Here is an 18148-nt window from a genome sequence, read left to right as displayed (position 1 = left end):
ATTTTCAATGTAATTCCGTCGAGCGTTCGTTTTTTTTATACCCCTAACGCTCTTTCGGTTGGCGTCACTACAGCAGCTAAAGTCTCAGCCCTATAGCACGAACGAGTCCACCGCGGTAGCATTCTTCGTCAAGTAGCATAAGTTTCTGCTTAATATTACGTATGCCATTTTTATACTTTCCCGGTTGCTCACACTCCAAGTTAATTAGTTGGATGGTTGGTTGTTCCTCTGAGTCCTGGTGCAACCCACCATGGGGGATCGGCCATGAAACTGATGGTGCCTCATTTGTGAGATGAAATTGTTTTACCAGCCGGATAATTTAGATAAGGTTGTTTATCAAAGAACCAATTGGTATACGATACACTAGAAATGAAATAAATAGAGTTATTTCAAAAAACGAGCAAGCTAATATGGTTTGAAATAAAGTGTATTTATGCCTCAGCTTAACATTCTATTCGTTTTGTTGCCTTTAGAAAATCGCATACGGCCTCACAAACGTTCTTGTGGCTTAATTCCTATTCAGTTGCTCCAAAGGAAAGGACCACCAGAAGGGATAAATTTAGAGCCAACCTACGGAGACGTTCTTCTAAAAGTCTCTTTCTTTGGTTTGTATATAACCTGAATGTTAAGAGGAAATGGTGAGGGGATTCACTCTCGTTGCAGTGGAGGCATAGGGGAGACTGTGCCAGACCAGACCTGTGTAGATAAAAGTTTAGGAGGGGGCACTTCGCATCTTAGTCTCGTAATTGATATCTCCGCCATTCTAGAAGAGCACCATCGATTATTCCAGGGGTACTTAAGGTGAGAAAATTCAGATGTGGCGAAGTGAGATTTTTCAAACTGATCTGATATGACAAATTTTTTAAAGCGTGCTATGGCGATAGATGCTAGCGTCGGCAATATAGAAATTATAGGATAATTATGTTAGGCCACTGCGAGTGTATATACATATTAGTTGAGGGTCAAACCTTTATGCCCTAGTATCCATACCAAGCGAAGGAGTCATAAATGTCTTTGGGCAAGGGCGTCAACTACTTTTAAAGCATTGGCCATATTAGGCGCAGTTAATTAACTACACACAGACAAGCACTCTGAACGAATAATAGCATCTGTTATTGATTGAGGTAATTTTCGTAACGCTAAGAGAATTGCAAGTAATTCCGCTTGATAAATAGGTGTAAAATAGGTAAACAAATAAAAAAAAGACCAATCCAACACTGAAGATGCAATTCTGACTCCTGCCTTCTCTTCGCGAACTGAAGCATCAGTTGCAATTACAATCTTTATGTCTAATCTTCCCAGGTGGTCTTTCCAAATGGCATTTAGGTGTCTACTGGGAAGAGCTTTGGAATTAATAGCAAATATATTATCGAATTCTATTTGCATTGTTTGAACAGGTGTTCTCACTTTGTTTTAATAGGGGTTAACACGTACTTCATGAAGGTTAACTTGTAATGTTTCCAAGGGCTTCTGTACGACGGTGACTTGTGGACGCTTTATTCTAGACCACTGTTGGTAAAAAAAGACGTCGGCGTATTAATGAAAACATATTGAAACCTCCTATGTGGGGATGCGTATATTTTTAGGTAGGTACGGGCTGCTAGTATTTGGAACCTAGCGCAAAGAGAAGGCAGGCGCGCTTCCTTATATAAAATATTAATTGTGACAAATTTAGGGAGCCCTAGACATATACGTACTGCTTAACCTTCTAGTAGTACCAGTGGTCTAATTTTGTGGGCGGGTGCTCCAGAAAACAAGACACAGGCAAACTCGAATATTGGGCAAACATACGTACAATATATCATGACCAGCATACCACGGCGTAAACCAAAACGTTTATTGCTGAGTCTACGAAGCATCCCAAGTGCTGGTGCTCCTTTAGCTGCCTTATTTTCTATATGTGGACTCCAATTTAGGTTTTCAGTATGTCACTCATGAGTATTTAATCGATTTCACCTGCAGGGTAAATTCCTGTCTGTAAAGTACGGAAATCTGAAGTGTAGTAGGAAAAACTACGACTGCATTTAAAAGGAAATGTTTAATGATAGATTAATGTCGTCTAACCACGTGTCCAGAGCGTTCATATAAAACTGTAGCATCAAATATAATGTATGTATATCTGTAGCTGTAGCAAAAGAGGCGACGTTGTCAGCGTAGACATACACTTGTACATCATGTTGTACTGGAAATGTGCGCAATAAAATAATAAATAATAATGGTGAAAGTACCGAAACTTGAGGGATACCTCTAGTTTGCTTATACTTTGAAGACGACATGCCAGATTGAGAGCAATAGAATTCTCTATGTTTTAGAAAGGAGTAAATCCATGCCACAAAGTAATTTGGTAAACCGACTTGTGTTAGCGAATTTATTAGTTTAATGTGTTCCACGCTGTCATAAGCTTTGCAATATCTAAAGTTACTAAGGCGGAAACCTGTTTCTTAGAACGAGCTAGTTGTATCCTGCTTTGCAGATGAATATGGGCTCATGAAATGGAGCAACCACGCCTGAATCCAATTTGGCATGGAATTACAATTGCATTTTCGTCCAACTAGTTGTCTAGCCTAATGTGTAGAAGCCTTTCCATTAGTTTTACCAAATTAGGGGTGAGTGAAATGGGCCTAATGTTATCAAAAGTAAACCCCGCTCCATGTTTCTTTAATAAAAGAATTATTGTCGCGATTCTCCACTCAGGCGGAATCCACAAATGTCTAATGGAGTGGTTAACTATTCCAAACAAATGTTGAGGCGATACTTTATGGATTATTTTTATTACCAATGCAGTTATTCCATCAGAACCTGGAGCAGAATTGGGTAAAATTTTCACTACTTGTGCAATTTCCGACGCTCCAACGTCTTCAAAGTCACTACTGTTAACAGAGCACGGCGAGTGGTAAACGTAAGCAGCCGTGAAGCGGCTTTCCAGCCCTTGAGCAATATTTTCTAGAAAAGTAGGCAACTCACTTGGCGTTGAGACTATCGATTCGAGGTTTATTGGTGGTGGGATTACTTTTTGGGCTTTAAGAAAGTTGGAAAGTGATTTCCTGTGGCGAGGCTTTGAAAGGAGCTCGGAGCGTTGGCTATCATAGTTAGCCTTCGCAGCGGCAACTGTTCGCTTAAAAATTGCAGCCACGTATTTTCTGTCCAAGGTCATTCGGATTTCCTTCTCTTACTTTTCGTAGCTTAATGCGCAAGAACAATAAATAAATTTTATTTTCATTCGCTGCTTGGGCTCTTCGCATTGTCCTGCAAGTTTAACTTCGTCATCCATTATATTTCATTGACGCAGCTCATTACCTGATCTAAAAATATTCGAAAGTGATTAAAATGAAATTCATCTTCCACAGCTCTCATAAAAAAGTTTCACCTTTTGTTTTCTCTCCCATAGCACGTTCAACTAAACAATGATCGCTGAAGATGATTCGGTAGACAGCATATGTCTTACAGTGGGCTATATTTCAAGCGACACGTAAATGCGACCAAGGCGTGCATTGCTCTTCCCCTGAAAATGCGTGAAACGCACTTCCCGCGTTCCCTCCATACGTCAGATTTTGTTCACTGTCAATATGTAATGACACATTGCGGTTTGTGATTTTTGTATAAGATATTCCTTGCTATTTTATGTAAACAATGATTAGATTTACGCCCCACTCCTGTAACGGCTCAATCAGCCAACAGTACCTGTAATTGAATAAATAAATAAAATAAATAAATAATTTTTACAGTATTTGATATTTTTACTGACGTGTTGAAATGTCCATGTTGACAATTACTATACTTACGAATATTGTGTACCTTTTTTACGGCCTGCTCGATGTAATGGTAATTTTTCTACATAGCAATGTTATTTCCGAAGAAAAAAAACAGAACACACTGCAGTTTGTATAAATAATAAACGTTATGCTCTGATTTCTCATATTTCTAATAGGGAGGTAATTTGTTACTTAAAAATGCCTCTTTAGCTGATCTAAAATAATTTTTAGGTACTGCTGTCTGAATCCACACGATTGATTTGTTAAGTGGCGTGCAATGTTTTCTCGCAAGAACTGCCAAGAGATGAGCGTATTTGCAATTGCCATGCCCGCAGCCTATTTGACCAAAAAAAAAACTGCAAACGAAAGTACTCCAAAATAACAGTACAAGAAACACCCGACCTTCGCACAAGAATGCTCAAACTGAAACAAACCACTGTGGCGTGATGGCAAGGCCAAAAAAGGAACCTTGTGACAGTTTAATGCAGGTTGCTAGGAGTGCTAGCAGTCATGTGGGCCGCATGATTCAATGAGAGTGTCCGCTATTTACGTTTACTATGTTACTTTATGGCTAAACTGACGAAAAGCTCACCATCAGGTGGCGTATTTATGAAAAGGGCCTATTGTACATAACGCATTCATTTGAACAATGTCGCCAATTGAGGACGTTGTTGAAATCACCAAGTAATGCAGAGAGAGAGAGAAAACATTTTATTAAGTGCATTTAGGCAAAGCATGTAGGAAGGCACCCTTGTCCGGGTTACCTATGACAATTTTGGCGATGAACCTGGCCTGTTGAACCAAGGCCTGGCGCACCTTGTGAGGCCCGGCAGAGAGTGCATCGTCCCACAGCTTTTTGGTTTGGAAGGAGGTGCAGGAAAGCGGGAAGTGGAGGAAATAATTTTGTAGCGCACTCCACCAGTACATGAAATACTGTTGAGAAGCTGCCACAGCCCGGTCAAGAGTTTGCGTAGTGGTCAGGGTATACTTTAATCATGAAGAGGAAGCTGGGGAATGTATACGTTTGGAGTTGGTGGAGTGCACCCGCCCTCACTGTCATTCTTCCTCTCGCGAGAACGACGGTGAGGGCGGGTGCATGGTGCGTCTAGCTCTGGTATGATACGCCAATATGTCCCTTTATGTAAGTGGAGGGCCCACTTGATCTGGACTCCCAGCCTCGCCACGCCGGGCAGCTCGGTGGGTAAGTTCTCGAGCGACCACGTGAGCGCGATCATTACCCGGCATGGAGGCGTGAACAGGAGTCCAGAGCATGCATTTCCGATGGAGGCGGAAATGTTGGAGGCCCGTGTACTCAGATTTGGGTGCACGTTAAAGAACCCCAGGTGGTCAAAATTTCCGGAGCCCTCCACTACGGCGTCTCTCATAATCAAATGGTGGTTTTGGGACGTTAAACCCCACAAATCAATCAGGAGTCCAGAGCAAGTGAATACGTTGTGAGCTGGACATTTCGATGTTTTATGCCTCCAATAGGATGTGGAGGGCTGCCTTGGGAGAACCGTGTCCCATCAAAAAGGCTCGGCATGCATGCTGTGAATCGGTTAGTGTGTAAACCTCCCAGGAGTGTCCAGAGCGTGTCGGACAGCAAGCGCTATACACCAAGGACTTAGCCGTCTGCAGAACTAGAACTCTGCAAAAAGGCAGCTGTAAGTAATGTTGAGTTGCCATCCAACACTACCGCGGTGTACCCGTTGCTGCATCGTGCAGAATCGGTATATAATGTGTTGGCTTCAGCGATGTCACTGAGCATGCGCATCAGGTACCCAACACGGGCGCGCCGGCGTCATGCTCAGGACTCATGCTTCAGGGGAGCGGATGCACCTTCAGGGTATTACGTACCCAAGGTAGGACACCAATAGCGGTGTCTTCGACGTGATTGTGCAAGACGGGGTATCCCAGTCGTGAAAGCACGTGTCGCCCAGTGGGTGTGAGCAAAAGGCGTTGCTTTTGGCTGGTCCAATGAGCTTCTAATAGTTCCGAGAGTGTGTCATGGGTCCCTAGGGCTAGTAGACGTGTCGTGGAAGTGCAGTGTTCCTTGCGAATGGTTAGTGCATATTTACAAGCCAATACACCACTTAATTTAAGTGCGAAATCGCACGAAACAAGCCTACCAGACGGGCAAGAGAAGGTATCTTGCACTACCAGACCCAGTAACTCCTTAATGAACAAGACACAGCGCGCAAAAATCGTGTTGCATGGCTAACAATTGCGTAGTAACGCGCCGTAAACCTCAGCACCATACCGCGGGTCTCTTCATCACCGTCTACTTTTGTATTTTATACAGCTGGTACACCCAGTTGATGATCCACTTGGCTCTATTTCCGCTTGATGGCAAGACCTCGAACATTTAACGTTGCCACTTTATGTTTCGGTGAAAAATCTATGCCTACACAGTGAGAAGTTGGCCCGAGGCATGATGCTTATCTTCAGTGTATAGCACGGAGCTAGACATCCCCAGAGCTTCCAGGTAGATCCGTGCAACTGGAGAACAATGGTGGCCTGTGTTGGCCCGAAATCAGGCAAGGACGCAGCCTTGTGCTACTGTGTCGGAACGAAGTCGCCTTTGCAGGTAACCCATCTTCCTGCTTCACACTCGAAACCTCACTCCGTCCTGCAGACTGTTCGTGGGGTCTTTTGCTAGGCACCCCAACTCTGGTACTCTCGGTCGACACTGAAAGTTGTGCCGTGAATTCCACCGGCTCGGGTTTCTTTGACGGGGTACTTGTGTAGCCTTCCTTGGTTTGGTCGGCTGGCTCTTGAGCAACCTACACAAGTGCCTTGTCAGCTTGTACTGTTCTTCCATCACCACCAACCAATCAGTGTGGCAGTACCTGCTGGAGTATCAGGGTTCACCACGTCACCTGCCCCTTTCGCCGAGTCTTGAGCCTCGGTCACATCCATCACCAACTCTGCTGTGTCTTCATCTTCAGCTAATCCGAAAGCTGATGCGTACGTACGCATGCACTCATCTTCGCTGTGGCTGAACCACCGACAGTGCGAGCATCGGGGTACCTTCACTCCCTTCTAACATGGCCGAAACCCTGGCAGCTCATCACTGCATTGGCTGACCACGTGCAATCACAAGTGCTAGTTCACCAGTCACCCTGAATCTATGCGGCAGATCTTCACCTTTCACGCCACGCATGAACTTAAAAGAACAGTCCATGTGGTTGACCATTGTCGCTGACAATGGTCAACCATTGGACGCGCCAGTGTTCTGAGGTGACTGGTATGACCTTCCCAAAAGCTACCAACTCCGTTCGAATGTCTTCATAGTTTACGTCATAAAGCAATCAATGATAGCGCAGCCACGCCTGCTGATTCTGGGGGTCTACAATGATGCTCCGTCGCTTCTTGACTTTCAGCTCTTTCACGTCCAGCAAGCGTTTCGCAGCGTCCGCGTTGCTCATGGTGATAGCCCACACATGATTTATCTGGTAGGCCCTCAATGCCCACACCTCCGGCAACAGACCCGTGGGGCTGAGTGCGTCTCGGAAATCTTCTACCCGATACGGTATGCCTCACACATCACCACGTAAAAACACAGTGTTTTGTGCGACGCGTCCCTTGGGCAGTAGTGGTAAAATAATCTGGCAAGATATCCTGCGTGGCAAAATATCTTGCGTCTTTTTCTTTGGTCATCCTGTTACCATGGCTAGTCTGTGCCGCAAGCGCCGCTTCTACCAAGCACATGATCTTTGCGTCCAACACGCGTGAGTGCTGACAAAAGAATGACTGAGCCAAGCCGGTGCTTAGGAATGGTTCGCAAACTTGCCTTAGACAGGCTGATGTCAGGAAAGAAATCGCGTTAGTATGAGTAATAAAGTGTTTTAGGGTAGCCAAAGAACAAGGCGTCACATCATGCGAATAGCGTAACGAGTGGATCGGCAATTGCTCCAACCCATTACAAAAGCTTCTTTTAGATCACCTACTAACTGTGGCGCATACCTACTTCAGGCATAATTCCTCATTGTTGTCAGCCCTTGCATGAACAATAAGAACAAAATTCTTCGCAATAGCTTAGCAAATACCACGCTTCTCAAAAGAATGGAGGGAGACGCGGAATGTGAGGCTGCGTTCGTTCGCCTCCTGTGGACGCGCAACTAAATCTGTGTTTCTAGAGTTTTTTTCTTCAAGTGCTCATGAACTGTTGCTCGCATCGGTTCTGAGAAGTCATCAGGATCCTACCGATACCAAATTGGACTGCAGTGAGTGATTTTTGTCAAGTTAGGAACAATTTTTTTTCCTGTGCAGTGGTGCCCAATTTAATCCTAACGATTGGCTTGGGAGACCGCGCTTTTGCTGGGCCTGTTTTCACCTGCGGCCGGCCCTTCGGAGGCCCAGTGCGCTGAACTATTTGCTCACGATAGAGTATGAAGTGCACGAAGAGGATGTTTCAAAAAAAGAGTTTACTCAAGATAACGGTTTGAAGTCCACTGGGGCCAGAAAAGCTGGCGCCAAAACACACACTGTGGACTTTAACGCGCCATCGTCGCAGCCGGGCGCACACCGTAGCAAATCGAGTGGCGCTGCGCTGAAGACCAATGTAATATTGGCGGAAAAGATGCCCTCCCTTCCTCAAGATGACATCAAGATTTTGATCCGGCCGAGAAGTGGACTCAACATCTGGAAAATTGGCGCCGCTACGGTGGCAGACGCGATACTGGTTGCCGCTGGCATAAGCCAGGAAGATTTGTGCCAGGATACTCTATGCCTGATTCTGCAGCAAAATATTATTGTTGTCAGTATTCTGAAGCGCGAAAATGCAGGCCGATACGTTCGGATGAAGCAAATACTTATTTCGGGCAAGGTGCACGAGCTAAGCGCCTATGAGATTGCCCCACACTCCACTTGCAAAGGGTGATTCGCAACGTCCCGCTTCAAGATGGCCCTGATGTGATCTATGACAAGATTAACAACACAAATAAACAACTTGCCTTAGCAGCCATGAGAATAGCTCAAACTGACACGGTCACCATCGCTTTCGACGGGTATCGTGTACCAAACTTTGTCAGGTATGGACCGGTGCTGATACAGTGCTCACTATACCGCTAGCAAATCGATGTGTGTTATGCGTGCGGCCATCTTGGTCATCGCGCTGACGTGTGCCCCACTCCCGGTGACACGATTTGCTGAGGCTGTGGTGCCGCAAGCCCCGACAAGCAACATGTGTGTACTCCTAAGTGCGAACTCTGTGGTGGCCAGCATTTCACGGCTAGCAAAGACTGTGCTCAAAGGTTCAATATCCCGTATATTGTGCGTCGTCGTCACAGTGAGCATGCCAGAATGGCTGGTGCTGCGTCACCATCCCCGCAACGTCACCTCGACACTGCGGACGAGTTCCAGTCTTCGTAACCCACCACGGATGCTTAACGCAGAGGACGCTCCCGCTCCAGGGGACACTCGGGAGGCCGCTCCAGATCCAGACGCCGTGGTGCCTCCAGGGAATGTTCCGGCTCGCATCCAGGTCGACAGAACGTGCCCGGGGAAGTTACACTTCTCAGCCTCTCTCCACCTCAAGGCCGGGGCACGTTTCGTCGGGGCCGACAAGGTCCCACTCCCGCACGCCCACCACCTCTAACAGCAAGAAGCCGACGCTCTCCTGGGCCGACAAGGCCCGAGGAAGACCTGAGTCTTCTAGAGGCAACGAATCCAATCGCAGTTCTCCCCAGGCGAGTGAGCTCGACGAGATGCGATGAGCTAACGAGCAGCTGAGGAAAGAAAACGCGCAGCTTAAGCAAGAAACACGCAGGCTAGCTGCGGAGATGGTGGAAATTAGAAAGCTCGCGTCCTCACCCCCTTCGGCGCAGCCCGCACCAGCCCCGGTCGCCATGGATACGTCTAAGGTACTTCACAGGTCTAGCGGAACCAAGCGCCGAGCGGTTTAGAACACATAAGAAGACGAGGCGGTACACTTACTGTCGGAACTCAATGATTCCTTTGTCATCATGCAGGCTACTTCAGCGAACATTCAAGAAGCCGTGGCGCACCCCAGGATGGGATCAGGAGCACTGAGTGAACGCATAAGCAAGTTAGAAGAGGTCGATGCGAGGACAGACACCGGTCCGACTTTTTTGCAGGTCCCAGCACAATGCATTGTACTTGCGCCACCAACTGAGGGTGCGATTCTCCGGGCTGCTATAGCTGCTCAACCATCCGATCAGCCTAAACATGGATAGTGTGGACGAAAACTTCAGAATCTGGCAATGAATGTGTGGCCGGTTTACTCACAAAAAGCCCATTCGACAGCAATATTTAAGAACTCTCGATGTTAAGCCTCAAATCTTCGCTGTTCAGGAAGTTGTCTCTGGCACCCCCATCAAACTCCAGGGTTACCTAGTAGCGTCATCCCATTCAGGAGGTAGGGGAGTTGCCACACTTATCAGCAAAATGTGCAATTACCTATCGCGTGACCTCGGTGCAGTTCCCGATGGCATTGAGTACGTAATGACTGAAATTATAATTAACTCACCCAAGAAGGGCCTTCGAAGAAATAGACTTTTTATTCTCAACGTATACTGCAGTCCCAGTTATTACAGGGCGAAAGCAAACTCTCTCCTCAAAAGGGCTGTGAGCATGGCCAGTAGTTACCCCCTTGTCGTTGTCGGGGATTTCAACACCCCACACAGCGTGTGGGGAGCTCTCTAATGTTATCGACACGAGCTCTCCAATTTTATCGCGTGGAAACTGTCAGGAGGTCAAATAAGTGACATGACTGATAAATCCTTGTGAAGAATACGAAATTAAGGAAGACTGCTCCCGTGGGCCCTACAGTTGCTGAAACGTAAACATAATAGGGTTTATCTCGATTAGTCATATTCCTGTTCGCACGCTTCGCAAATATGTGCCAGATCAGCCGAATCACAATTTACGTCCAATTTTATGTGCAATGCCTGCATAAGAGGCTTCGGCTATATTTGTGCTCGCAATGTGCGTGATAATCCTGCAACAGTTTCTCGCATATGGTATAAACTCCGATAGTGGTCAGAATGGTGTTTTCAAGACCAGCAAGATTGACTGGTATTTCTTCGGTAAACCACCTTAGGCGGCGTTTTACGTGCCTAAAGAGCACGGAGTTCGGTACTCGCTTTAGGCAGAGTCGATTGGTCTAATTATGTTAAATAGGGGTTTAGTAGGAAAGTTTACCCGAAATTATGTCGTGGAATACGTAAGGAATAAACAAATCCGCCACTGACATTCTGCATTTGTGGCTTTTTCTACGGGATCTTTCCCTTAAAATAAAAGCGAGCACGCTCTTTTGGGTTATCAGTAATTTCTTATCGGCGCAATTGACGCAAAAAGCTGCTCTTGTTTCCTATGCCTGGGTGTCAAACTGTGTAGTTTCAAAGCAAATCGTCCTGTATCACCAAGCTTGAGAGAAGATGACACCTGTTTTGCAGTGATGTGAGTGAGTGTATTTTACGACACAGCTTATACAGTGCGTGAAACTGCTTAGGGAAAATACCTTCACAAGCATCGTGCCAGAAAAAAAAACGTAGAAGAGGGTTAAAGTGTTGGCTGCATATTAATATAAGAATTGTTACTTGTGCGAATCTGTGACTCCGCGCACTGTTGTCAGGCGTCAAGTGAATACGCATACGGCCGCTACTAATGGTATGCACACCATCGCACACAAGGCAGCAGTTTGTAGCGACAAAACTGACGTCTTTGCTCAAGTGGTTGACGTTACGTCGTACCATGATTTATTCATAAAGGCCATTCTTGTCGCCGATCTTACAAGCCCCTGATATGCGTGCAACGATAATTATTTCAAAGACTGCCATTGCACGCTTTTTGGTAATATGGACAGCCCACACACGATTGCTATACGAAAATCTGGTCTACCAAGTACGCAGCAATAATATATATTATTCTGATATAATCATAAAAGATTTACGTAAGACATTGATGCCGCCATTCCAGTTTGTTAAACGACTGTTTCTTTAGGCTTTGTGTGTCGTGACATGACATGACTGTACAAGGTCAGGAAACGTAGAATACTCCATCACAATTATTTCATGCTGGTACGTATTCTGTTCCACTGTTTGTTTAGTTTTCAATAATACATTGTGCCAGGACTAATAGCCCAACATGGCGGCACCTTAACCCATCTGTAAAATAGTAAACCAACCACACAGCTATACAAGTGCAGCGATCAGATAAGAAATATGAATCGCGGTTTACTACGGTGATATTTACTGAATAAACGTATGAAAGGGTGACTGAGCTCCGGTATTAGAGCATCGCAACAAGCCTAAACAGCAGCTGTCAGGATGACGAAGCCTTGTTGCTCCGAAGTGTTGAAGACCAAGTGCGGAGCCGTGGATTCGGTCCATGCGGTGGCCTCGAGGGCTCGTGGCATAATCTCGGCTTTCCGCTCCTCAGCCTCCAGCGTCGAGTACTCCTTCATAGGAGCAAGGCTTCCTCCCTTCCGGTAGTTAGCGCTGATGGTCAGGTACAACCAGACTAACACGAAGCCGAGCGCGACAACCGTGCATGCGGCGCATATGAGGTCTCCACCACCTTCCTCCTCTTGTACTGCATCTGCACGTTGCTGCTGTACGGGCGGCCGTATGTAGTCGTTCACCACGAACTCACTCGCACTGTTCGGTAACACGATGGGCTTTTCCAGCGGCGCCCTCCTCGTTGGGGCCCACAGCAACGGCTTGTGGCGCACCGCTAGCTGAGGCCGCCACAGGGAGGCATGGAACGAGAACCAACGGTTGGTGTGCGTAGCCGATACGGCACCTCCTGCTGTTGCTGCAAAGGAACGTGAATGTTAGCCCGAGAAAATAATATCTCCGAGTTAATGTCGCGAATTCACCTCATGAGTATTAGGAACGCCGTAGTGGAAAGCTCGAGCAATTCCGACCAACTTTTTTTAACCTGCACTGACATAGCTCAGTACATGGGCATCTACCATTTTGCTGCGAAAAACATTGCACCTACACTTTTAAAACCAAAGGTCAACGTATTCAATAACCAAATACTAACCATTTACTTGTCACATAAAGCACTATCCTCTTAGTAAAAGAAGGTAGTAAAATGCAGTTTACTGAAAATTACTACGTAGTCAGGAAGTGAATAGAGCTGACTCGAGTGGTTAATCCATTACTAAATTGTCAGTAACCCCTGCAAATAGAGCTTTACATCTATAATGTTAATTGTTCTTGTGCGTTGCCACGTCAAATTGATTCTATTACAAATTTATGGGATAAAAAAACGAATCGACATGGCCCTCGTAAATTAATTATTGGCTTTTAACTACGTCATGTAACTATACTGTGGTAAGTGCGCATCCCAGCAATATACTTATGGAGTTTTGACCACATGATCATTTTGATCAAGTCAGATTCAAATACATATGTGAATCTCATATGCCTAAGTAAGTTTGCATACTTACATGATTATATGCTCATATGAGTATGAGAACTTCACAAAGTATATTTCTACTGTAGCAGCAGCTTGAAGGTAATATATATACCCCTGCTTTGGGATAACACACCACGCACTAGTTAGCAGTCACAAAATTTATCAGATAAGTGTTCTTTCCTACGCATTATCATGTCCCCTTCTATTTGCTTGTGTGTGTTCCATCACGTAGCACGAAACTTCTATTCCAATGTAGTTAATCACATTAGAGCTTACCTAAAGTTTGCTTACTATGTCATCATTACGGCAAAATGTTCTTCGGCGTCTACAAAAGATCTGGCAACGTAGGTGGCTTAGTAGTTGCTTAGTTCAAAACACTAAAAAAAGTTCTCGGGTTAGTAACGGAGTTACAAGCTGTACTAGCTGGTGGCTAGTAAAAGTATGCCACGAAGGTAGTAATATACTCAGAAAACAAGCGAACACACGTGTTTTTTAACAGATTACTAACTTTTTTTAAGAGTGTACTAACAGCACCCTAACGACGGTTTTCCTGAAAATTACAAGTTTTGTTTATATACTAAACGTGATTTATACATGCAGAATGCTTTATTTACGTGCAACGTTAACAGTTATGGAGTTGTCATTTTGTTTAACGTGATGCGACAAGTTACTTCATTATAATGCGTACTAGAAATGCACTTCTGTGATACGGTAATTTCATTGCGTCTTGTAATAAAGACTAAAAGATAGCTACATTTGAAGATGAAGCTGTGTAAAGGGAGAAGGTTACGCAGATAATTAATTGAAGGGTAGGTGGGCCAGTGCCTCTATCGCGTCGATAACCCGCCCATCTTTTTCAAGGATAGTCATCTATATGCCTGTGGGACCATTATGGACCGTATTTTATACGGAGCTGCGAAGTATTTATCAGCGAAGCAGACACTGTGGATAACGTGTCGTGGTCGTTCACCTATGGCGTTGAAGAAAGTTGTCGTAATGTATAGCAGGTAGGAGGTATCCCAGGAAAGGGGAGTGAATAAGGAAAACAAAAATGAATTTCCTGGCGACGCGGGCTTTGAACGCGCGCCCTCACGGCCCAAGGGCCATATACACTGGGCTACACACTCAGGCTGGCGAAACACGAATTTAGGAGATATACATGAATGCGAGAAGGGAGTGACCACCTAGGCCACTCACACCTCCTTTCTCGCAGCCAATCATGGACGCGTGGGCAGTGGTCAGAGCCCCAGCGGCGTACTAATGTTTCGAGCGAACGTGGTACACCGAGAAGCCGACCGCATGCGATGACACGATGGCGATTAAGCTGCCGCTTGTTTTGCCAGTGCCAATAGTACCTGACGGGAAAAGATGCTTATCACTTCGGACATATCAAATTCTAATACTCCGCTTTATATATCATCTGAAACGCTGGGGAGGCTAGCGACGCTTTTTGCAGTTGATGCATTTGCAACGAAAGAGCTCAATGTTTCCACTAAATAAATTAAAACTTTTTCCTTAACTACAGCGAAAAGGAATTGAAAATATTTCCTGCTCTACGAAGGAAAACACAGTTAAACATCTGTTAATATGGAGCTGGATAGCTTAAGTTCCACGTTATGTGCAGGCTCTCTGCACTGGAAACGTCATGATGACGGCCATTAGGGACTTCAATCTTATGAGACTCTGTAAGTGTGAAGGAGGACACAGTGTTGATCGGTCCCAGTGTTGTTTGTGGTCTCTGCACTCACTTCTGTGCACCCTTCGCACCAAGGATGAGCACAAACTAACGCGAGGGTGCACCAGCACTAATCAGATGTTACGCTAGCGACAATGCGATGCGCGAAGTTATGCGTTTTGGTTGCCGAATTTCTCGCATTGCTACCACAGCGTTGCACCTGATGGTTGAAACGTAGTATAGTGAGAACTTTGTTGAGTGACACAGCTTAATGATGAAAGCTGGGAGCAAATTTTAATGCCTAGTGAAAGAGCTGACAGCTTCGCTGTCCAGTTGTGTTCACGGCATTGAACTGGCTGATTTTTTTTGAAGTTTGCCCATCGTCGTGGCACTCATTCTGTATTCGGATTTGCGTTCACTACCAGAACGTGCGTATGAGTTTAAGCCCAGTGTTCAGGAGCGCTAACTTTGGAAACGCCATTACCTGGCTAGTGAATGCAAAGAATTTCTTTGCAAACAAAAATCTATCTATCTATCTATCTATCTATCTATCTATCTATCTATCTATCTATCTATCTATCTATCTATCTATCTATCTATCTATCTATCTATCTATCTATCTATCTATCTATCTATCTATCTATCTATCTATCAATCTATCTATCTATCTATCTATCTATCTATCTATCTATCTATCTATCTATCTATCTATCTATCTATCTATCTATCTATCTATCTATCTATCTATCCGCCAACGTAGCTAGATATAACATCAGAATTGCGTCAGAGATTGCCAAATTTTACACTGCATTATGACGTCATCAAGATGCCGCTGTAACATCATTGAACATCCCATCCATGACATTATAGCTTGGTGAGTACTAATTCTATCACGAAGGCAATGCAAAGCCGAACAAAAATCTCTACCATTTTGAAGGCATTGTGAAACCCCGACAGGTGCATAAAGATTTCGAAGAGTGGCAGGACGGCAAGATTGCGTCGGCTGTGAAAAAAAAAAAAAAATGACTGTTGCCTTCGAGCCGCCATACGTAAATGCATGGGACTTTGCGAGTTTTTTATATTTTTTGGAAACATTTGGAAGTCGTCACATTGCTCTTTAGTAGTGCGCCTGCTTGCCTCGGTGCAGTCGTAAGTTGAATTCTCACTCCATTGTAAGATCTTTTAAAAAATATTTATATAACTACTTCTCTTTCTAATCTTTGCTTTCGGCCAACGCTAATTTTTACTCACAACCAATGACGCCGACACAGTAATTGTCACGAAACGATCTTTTTAATTCTGCCACGTTAAAGATCAAGCGGATGGCGTCTCCATGACATAAATCTCGTAGCAAAATAGCCACACCGAATGGCTTTCGCGATCGTGCCGAACGCGCACGGGACCCGATGAGGTTTTCGAAGACCATCTTCTATGTCAAGGGGTTCTTTCGGTAAACGTGCCTTGGCCAGTGACGTCTTCGTCAGTGCGAGTCAAGTAACTGAAATCTTCCTGTCATTTACAATCTCTCTCGAAGCTAATCTCCCTTCAATGAAAGCACAGATGTAATTACCTTTGCTTTCGCGCGATATGACCGTTTCGCATAAACATACACATGGTCAGTGCTGCGTAACATGTCCTACTACTTTGCTTCGATCGTTAAAACCTCCTAATATCCATTTAGGAATAAGAAAGAGATCAAAAAATAAATTTCACTACAATTTTGATGACAAATGTATAGCTCTGAAAGCGGCTCCAGTTTGTAACTACGCAAGTTCTTAGGCGATTATCTGCTAAATATTTCCATTGTGGTATTATCAATGAACACTACAGAAGAAATTCAAGAAGGCCATCAGTCTAGCATAGTGGATCAGTGGCTGGGATGCTCGGCTGCTGACCACAGGTCGCGGGTACGATCTCGGCTGTGGTGGCCACACTTCTAACTAGGCGCAATGGTATATGCCCACGAAATGGTCGAAATTACCATAGACCTCCACTAAGAAGTTTCACATAATCCTATTATCGGTTTAGGGCGTGAAACGATAGATCATATTACAATTCAGATCATTAGGACGCTGATATTGCTTTCATAAATGGGAAAAGATTTAGAACCACTTGTGTTGCGGCTTAGGGAAGCAGACTTATTTTTAAGGAAACAGTGAAGCTGAACGGGTTATTGCACACCTGTCACATCGTTAGTCAATATTCACGAGCGTCATGACCATTTGAAGATGCTCTCCGAAAAGCATGAAGCGTTCGTGCTCATCAATTCGTGATCTCTGTTCCTGTATATCCTGGTAAAATATGTGCATCCCTACGCGTGCTGTGCAGAAGATTTCATTGGCTTTTCAGACGAGAAATGGCCAGCGTTTCTTTAGAACAGAGTATCTTTCTCTTTTTTGCCATAGGCCCTTGTTCACCAACCAGTCATGCTTTTTGTGCCATGAATGCATCGCAAAAGCTCCGAAACAGTAATAAATACTGCCGATGTGCTTAACGTAAGACCTTTTTTGTGGTCCTTCCCACTTTGTTGAACATGGTCCTACGCTCTTTTCTATAGTGGCCGATTAGTTTGCTGCGTGAATTCTCGGTAGCCGAATGGTCCCGCCCCAACCACTGTGTCAATAAATTTTTTCGCAGAAGACGGCCAAAAAGCTTGGCACCACCGCCCAACTCACCGTTGCCTGTGACTGGCCATCGGCATCGATGGGGTGGTGCGATTAGAAAGTCTCCGGCAGCGCTCGGACGTGCGGATCAGTCTCCTCAAAGTCTTCGGATGCAACTGCAATCGCCTTCGCTAGGCTTTTGACTCGGTGACGCCAGTTCGCCGAATTCTGCCTCGATACCCTGGGCCGGTACGTAGCAGCCACGGCACCTGCTTCAACTTCTGGCAACTGAGCCTCCTCTGGAAGGGGCGGCGTGAGAAACGCATCTGGTGGTGGAGCGGGAACCACTGGAGCTGCCAACGCACCACCAGGGTTCTGGGAAACTGGCACCGCACCGGGGTCATCTTTCAAGGCAGCTGTACGCGGAGGCTTTGGCGGTGGATAATCTTGCCCCTCGCCTCTCGCAGTGGGGACGTCAGCGCATGACGGTCGTGCACCTGTGGTCGTGGGACCTTGATTCGCAGCCATTTCGTCAGTAATGAGTACAGTTGAGGGAAGGCTATTTTTGTCCTGTAAACTTGTTCTTGTTCACCTGATGATGATGATGATGATGTTGATGATGATGATGATGATGATGATGATGATTCCACAGCCATGGCTCGTACTCACTCAGGGGGATCGACCAAGAATCGATGACCTATTTCAGTAAGATTTTTTTTATTCAATAT

At 45.2% G+C, this 18148-nt stretch overlaps 1 protein-coding gene across 1 annotated transcript; it reads right to left on the bottom strand.

The window, feature by feature from the left end:
• Window positions 1-12423: 12423 nt before the first annotated feature.
• On the bottom strand, window positions 12424-17984 carry LOC142768393 (uncharacterized). The gene is made up of 2 exons (XM_075870362.1): window positions 17493-17984; window positions 12424-12530 (listed from the first exon to the last, which is right to left on the bottom strand). Exon 1 carries the CDS (start codon window positions 17946-17948, stop codon window positions 17535-17537), a length of 414 nt encoding a protein of 137 aa, XP_075726477.1. The 5' UTR covers window positions 17949-17984; the 3' UTR covers window positions 12424-12530; window positions 17493-17534.
• Window positions 17985-18148: the final 164 nt, after the last annotated feature.

This window comes from Rhipicephalus microplus, chromosome 1 (assembly GCF_043290135.1).
Source record: "Rhipicephalus microplus isolate Deutch F79 chromosome 1, USDA_Rmic, whole genome shotgun sequence".
In the NCBI taxonomy this organism is placed as follows: Eukaryota; Metazoa; Arthropoda; class Arachnida; order Ixodida; family Ixodidae; genus Rhipicephalus; species Rhipicephalus microplus.
This window is presented reverse-complemented; position numbering and strand designations above follow the sequence as displayed.

Bases quoted from the DNA above. Each gene is read 5' to 3' on its own strand.
- LOC142768393 (XM_075870362.1), bottom strand. From the start codon at position 17,948: ATGGCTGCGAATCAAGGTCCCACGACCACAGGTGCACGACCGTCATGC.